Genomic DNA, 6,375 nt, shown 5'->3' with positions numbered 1-6,375 from the left:
AATATATAAAATATGCCTCAAAACCTGAAAATATTCAAAACACAAAGTCCAAAATGCTGTGAACTACCCTACAGATGAACTGGAGAGATCTGAAGCCAAATTCAAGGTCAAGGATGTCAGCAGCAGCCATGTGACTGATACAGAGTTAGAATGTAAGTCAGCAACAGCTACGCTCCTGGTTGTGTACCATCTAGAAGGCAGCTGAGACTACTCTGAAGCAGGGCAAAAAACCAGAGTTGCTATAGAACCTTAAGTATTCTGCAAAGTCCCAGAGCCTTCAATTTCACCTTGTGGATTGAGCAGGGAAATGACACAATAAAATAAATGTTACTCATTCTCTCCTGGGCACTCTGAGACGCAGAAAGAGTCTACCCTAACCCTTAAGGAAAAATCTGTTTCTCTTTTTATGTTTGTAAGAGACACCTTCTCTTGGATCTGTTCTGGATGTCAGTGTCCCTACTGATTTCATAATCAGCCATAGCAGTAATCATGCATGCCAAAGGTGGGTTATGATGGCCCATGAACAGATTTTAGGAGTAAATATTCCCTATAGAAGGCTCCTGGTTTCCAAATTGTTTACTTTCCTAGCTAGAAGAGCCAGAATGACCAATCCCCACAAAGTAACTGTTATTTGCTCAAGCTTAAGTAACTCTGCAGGCTTCATGGTGCTTGCTGCCTTATGATTCTATCTCCTTAGTCTTTTTTTCTAATAAGACTTCTGACATCGATAGAAATGCTGGCTCTTAAGGCTATTTTTCTCCAACAAACTGATTGCAGGCCATAAAGATGTTCAATAGCAATTAGCTTTTATTGTTCTCATCTCACTTACGTGTATAGGAGCCATCAAAATGTAAAATGCACACATCCTCTGACTTAGCAACTCCCCTTCTAGGAATTTATCCCTGCAGATGTGTTCACGCATGGGTGCAAGGATATATGTACATGGATACTAATTTGCAGCATAATTTAAAGAGCAAAATAATGGACACAAACTAAATATGAGACTGGTTAAATAAATAAGGATGCAGCCATATAGCATACAGCAGGGCAAGCACATCAAAGATATCCCTGCACATTGATGTGGAGTGATCAGTATATAAAGCAAGGTGGGAACAGTGTCTGGAGCATGCTACAAAGCTGTTTTGTTTGGTTTTGTTTTGAGACAGGGTCTCGCTCTGTCACCCAGGCTGGAATATAGCGGCGCGACCACAGCTCACTGCAGCTCAACCTCCCGGGCTCAAGTGATCCTCCCACCTCAGTCTTCCGAGTAGCTAAGACTATAGGTGCATGCCACCATGCACAGCTAATTTTATTTATTTATTGTAGAGGCAAGGTGTAACTATGTTTCCCAGGCTGCTCTTGAACTCCAAGACTCAAGCAGTCCTCCCGCCTCAGCCTCCCAAAGTGCAGGGATTACAGGCAGGAGACACTGCACCCAGCCAAGATTTTTTTTTAAAGGGAATACATATTCATACGTGTGTGGCTAAGTGGGTACACACACACACAAACACACATACACAAATCTCTGAAATAACTAAAGAAATGCATCAACTGAGCTCCTGTAGTTCCAGCTACTTGGGAAGTTGAGGTGGGAAAATAACTCGAGCTCAGGAGTTCGAGGCTGTTGTGCGCGATGATCAAACCTGTGAATATCCAGCCTGGGTAACATAGTGAGACGGCCCATCTCTTTAAAAAGAAAGAAAGAAATAGATCAAAGTACTTGCCACTGGGGAAGGGAACTGAAGTGAGGTGGTGGCAAAGGAGAGACAGTTCTGTACCTTTTCTGCAGGGCTTAACTTCTTTACCCTGTGTATAAAATTTATTTTTCTTTCTTTTTTTTTTTTGAGGTGGAGTCTCGCTCTGTCGCCCAGGCTGGAGTGCAGTGGCGAAATCTCGGCTCACTGGAAGCTCTGCCTCCCGGGTTCACGCCATTCTCCTGCCTCAGCCTTCTGAGTATCTGGGACTACAGGCGCGTGCCACCATGCCCGGCTAATTTCTTTGTATTTTTAGTAGAGACAGGGTTTCACCGTGTTAGCCAGGATGATCTTGATCTCCTGACCTTGCGATCTACCCACCTTGGCCTCCCAAAGTGCTAATTACAGGCATGAGCCACCGCGCCCGGCCATGTGTAAAAATTTTTTAATGCACATACACATACCCCCAGTAAAGAATAATCATCAAAGAATTAACCTTGCCAACACTATCTAACAGTGGCACCTACTGGTAAAATCACTTCCTATCCCAAAGTGTACCTTAGAAAAGAAAACCCATACTTTTCCTGGCACAACCATTTCAGCTATTAGTCAGGAAATATGTTTATATTAAAGGCTCATAAGGAACCCTTCATTGGCATTAGGCCTTCTGAGCATAAGAGTTAAAAGTACCATCTGGCTGGTAAGTTATGGTTCATTCTGGTTTGAGTTACAAGCTATAAAAAAAGAGTGGAGAATGCTTCTGTGTGCTTCCGTGGGGTGATCTCCAGCATATAGTGTTAAGCGAAAAATGCAAGGCAGGAAAAAACCGTGCAGAGTATGCTACCATTTCCCTAAGAAGGGCAGTGGATTACAAGGACATACAGCTTTACTTATATCTAAAAAATGGGAAGATAAACCAAGAAAAAAAGAATGAATGCTTGCCATAAGGGAAGGGAGTGAACAGGCTACAGGGGACAGAAATAGAACTAGATTTCTCTAAATCTGTGGTTCTCAACCAGGGTGATTCTGCTCCTGCCCCCAAGAGATATTTGACAATATCTGGAGGTACTTTTAGTGGCACAATTGGTCAGGGGTGAGGGAGTGATACTGGCACCTAGTGGGCAGAAGCTCCCACACACAACAAAGAATAATGTGTCCCCAAATGTCGATAGCACAGATTATATATAAGGAACTTATATCTAGAATATATAAAGAACCGTTACAATTCAATAATAAAAATACAAATATCCCAATTTTAAAATAGACAAAAGGATGTGAATGGACATTTCTCCAGAGAAGACATACAAGTGGCCAATAAACACATGAAAAGATGCTCAACATCCTTAGCCATCAGGCAACTGCAAATCAAAGCCACAATGAGATACCACTTCACATCTACTAGGATGGCTATCATCAAAAAGACAGAAATAACAAATGCTCACAAGGATATGGACAAATTAGGACCATCATACATTGCTGGCAGGAAATTAAAATGTTGTAGCCACTTTGGAAAACAGTCCTGCAGTTCCTCAAAGGGTTAAACACAGAATTACCATATGACCCAGCAATTCCACTCCTGGTGAAATGAAAACATATGTCCACACAAAAACTTTCACATGAATGTTCACAGCAGCATTACTCACGATGCCAAAAAGTAGAAACAATGCAGATGTTCATCAATGGGTAAATAAAATGTTGCATGTCCATATGATGAAATATTAATCAGCAATAAAAAGAAACAAAGTACTGACACACGTTACAACATAGACAGACCTTGAAAACATTATCCTAAGTAAAAGCAATCAGTCCCAAAAGGCTACATATTGGATGATTCCATTTACACGAAATGATTCAAATAGGCAAATCTATAAAGACAGAAGGTAGACTAATGGTTGCCTGAGGCTGGTGGGGATAGGAGGTTTGGGGGTGTCAGCTAAGGTGTGTGAGATTTCTTTCTGGAGTAATGAAAATGGCCCAAAATTGCTTGTAATGAGAGTGGCACAGATCTGTGAATATGCTAAAAAACCATTGGATTATACAGTTTGTTTGTTTTTTGAAAAAAAGTCTCACTCTGTTGCCCAGGCTGGAGTGCAATGGCACGATCTCAGCTCACTGCAACCTACGCCTCCCGGGTTCAAGCAATTTTCCTGTCTCAGCCTCCCTAGCAGCTGGGATTACAGGCATGCACCACCACGCCCGGCTAATTTTTTGTATTTTTAGTAGAGATGGTGCTTTAACTTGTTAGCCAGTCTAGTCTCGAACTCCCGACCTCACCTCAAGTGATCGACCCATCTAGGCCTCCCAAAGTGCTGGGATTGCAGGCGTGAGCCACCATGTCTGGCCGGATTATATAGTTTAAATGGCTAAATTTTGTGGTATATGAATTATATCTCAATAAAGTTGTTTAAAAAAAAAATCACGATTGTGAGGCGTCAGCTCCATTAGAAGGAGGTGCCCAGCAGCAGGGACATGATTGGGTGTGCATGGGTGGCTGGCAAACAGCCTGACTGAAGGCCAACCATCATCTTGCAGAGCTCACTCTGTTAGTGGCGAGCACAGTAGCATGGGGCAGAGGGCAGAGGCAGGTAAAGAAAAGAGGTCAGGAAAGCCTTCCTCAGGTGAATAGGAAGTTGTCGGTAACTGAATTGTTGTTAATTAAATTCTTCATTGGTTTCATTGAGATTCCAGGGGGAGAGGGATTTTAGGCAGGTGGACATCTCAGGTATAGGGAACCTCAGACTGCATCTGAAAACTAGTTCAGACTGTCCAAACGTAAAACTCAAAGCATGTAGCCTGAGCAACATAGTGAGACCTTGTCTCTACAAAAAAAATCAAAAAATGAGGTGGGAAGATTGTTTGACCCCAGGAGGTCTAGGATGCAGTGAGCTGCGATCATGCCACTGCATTCCAGCCTGTGTGACAGAGTGAGACCTTGCCTCAAAAAAACACAGAAAAGAAAAAACTCAAAGCCTGGGAGGAATCAGGATACCATGGGATGAATCAGCAAAGCAGCAGGTGACAGAGCACAATGGCTTTGGGACCCAGCCCAGAATCCTGGACTGAATATTTTAAGGGAAAAGAAACTGATAGAAGATGAGGACTGGCAGCAGAATCACTGTCACTTTTGTTTTAGAAAGACAGATGACCACCAGTGTGGAAAATAGGCAGACTGGCGATGAGTCTGGAGACAGGACAGCTCATTTATTTATAGTAGATGTTATAAATTGTTGTCACAGTCAATTTAATCCTTTCCTAAACATTAAGCTTGAAAGCTGTGACAAAGAGAAATCAGTCCAGGATTGTGACTGTCTTTAAAGCATAGCTGAGAAGATGGACTATCAAGAACAAAGGAATTTAATATAAGACTAATATAATTTAAAATGTTCTGGTGCTGTAAAGAAAAAATAATAGACCCCCCCCCTTGGACTCTGTCACCCAGGCTGGAGTGCAGTGGCACGATCTCAGCTCACCGCAACCTCCACCTCCCGGGTTCCAGCGGTTCTCCTGTCTCAGCCTCCTGAGTAGCTGAGATTACAGGCATCTGCCACCACACCCAGCTAATTTTTGCATTTTTAGTAGAGACTGGGGTTTCACCATGTTGACCAGGCTAGTCTCAAACTCCTAACCTCAAGTGATCCGCCTGCCTTGATCTCCCAAAGTGCTGGCAAAAGGCGTAAGCCACGGCGCCCAGCCAATAGCCCCTTATGAATTTAGGCAAGAGCCAGGACCCAAGTGACAATGACTGGACGCAGAAAGATAAACAAGCCACTTACCAAAGGAACTGAGGCATTTGGCCTAAATTCTGTGGAATCAGCATCTGAAGATTAAGAAAAGAGTTCAGTAATTCACCAATAGTGCTGAAAAATATTTGAAGAGAGAAAATTTTTTAAATAAATGGTCATTAGTAAACCTCAAACTTACCTTTCAAGTTAAGGCAGTTTCTTGCAAACTCTATCACTGCTAGTTGCATCCCAAGACAAACTCCTATTTTAAAAAGCACATATGCAAAGCAAATGAACTCACTTTGTATTTGTTCATATTTTCTGTTCATTTATTGGCTGCCTGTCTCCCCTATCTAGAATGCAGAGTCCCAGAGAGCAAGACTCTGCCTGTTTTGCTCCCTGCTGTCCCCTCAGAACAATCCCTGGCAGAGAGCAGGGCAGGGGCTTAGACTATCAAGAAGCCACCTAAGTCCCAAAGTTGACAAAGAAGGAACACAAGGTCAGAAAAGTGCAGAGTCAGCCGGGCACAATGGCTCAAGCCTATAATCTCAGCACTTTGGAAAGCCAAGGTGGGCAGATTACTTGAGGTCAGGAGTTCGAGACCAACCTGGCCAACATGGTGAAACCATGCCTCTACTAAAAATACAAAAGTTAGCCAGGTGTGGTGGCATGCACCTGTAATCCCAGCTACTTGGGAGGCTGAGGCAGGAGAATCACTTGAGCCCAGGAGGCAGAGGTTGCAGTGAGCTGAGATCGCACCACTGTACTCCAGCCTGGGTGAGAAAGAAGGAAGGAGAGAAAGAGAAGAAAAAAAGAAAGAGAGGAAGGAGGGGCCGGGTGCAGTGGCTCACGCCTGTAATCCCAGCACTTTGGGAGGCCGAGGTGGGCGGATCACAAGGTCAGGAAATCGAGACCATCCTGGCTAACTCTGTGAAACTCTGTCTCTACCAAAAAAAAAA

General features: G+C 43.3%; 1 protein-coding gene across 1 annotated transcript in view; it reads right to left on the bottom strand.

The window, feature by feature from the left end:
* Window positions 1-6,375, bottom strand: part of CTPS2 (CTP synthase 2) — a 149,173-nt gene that overhangs the window by 78,579 nt on the left and 64,219 nt on the right. The window contains exons 12-13 of the mRNA XM_011940250.1: window positions 5,616-5,678; window positions 5,468-5,511 (exon numbers count right to left, since the gene is read on the bottom strand). Of these exons, the coding sequence (XP_011795640.1) occupies window positions 5,468-5,511; window positions 5,616-5,678 (107 nt within the window). The remainder of the gene's footprint in view (window positions 1-5,467; window positions 5,512-5,615; window positions 5,679-6,375) is intronic.

The sequence above is a fragment of the Colobus angolensis genome, unplaced genomic scaffold (assembly GCF_000951035.1).
Source record: "Colobus angolensis palliatus isolate OR3802 unplaced genomic scaffold, Cang.pa_1.0 Scaffold188, whole genome shotgun sequence".
Taxonomy (NCBI): domain Eukaryota; kingdom Metazoa; phylum Chordata; class Mammalia; order Primates; family Cercopithecidae; genus Colobus; species Colobus angolensis.
The sequence above is the reverse complement of the archived record's forward strand: the minus strand, read 5'-3'. Positions and strand labels throughout refer to the sequence as shown.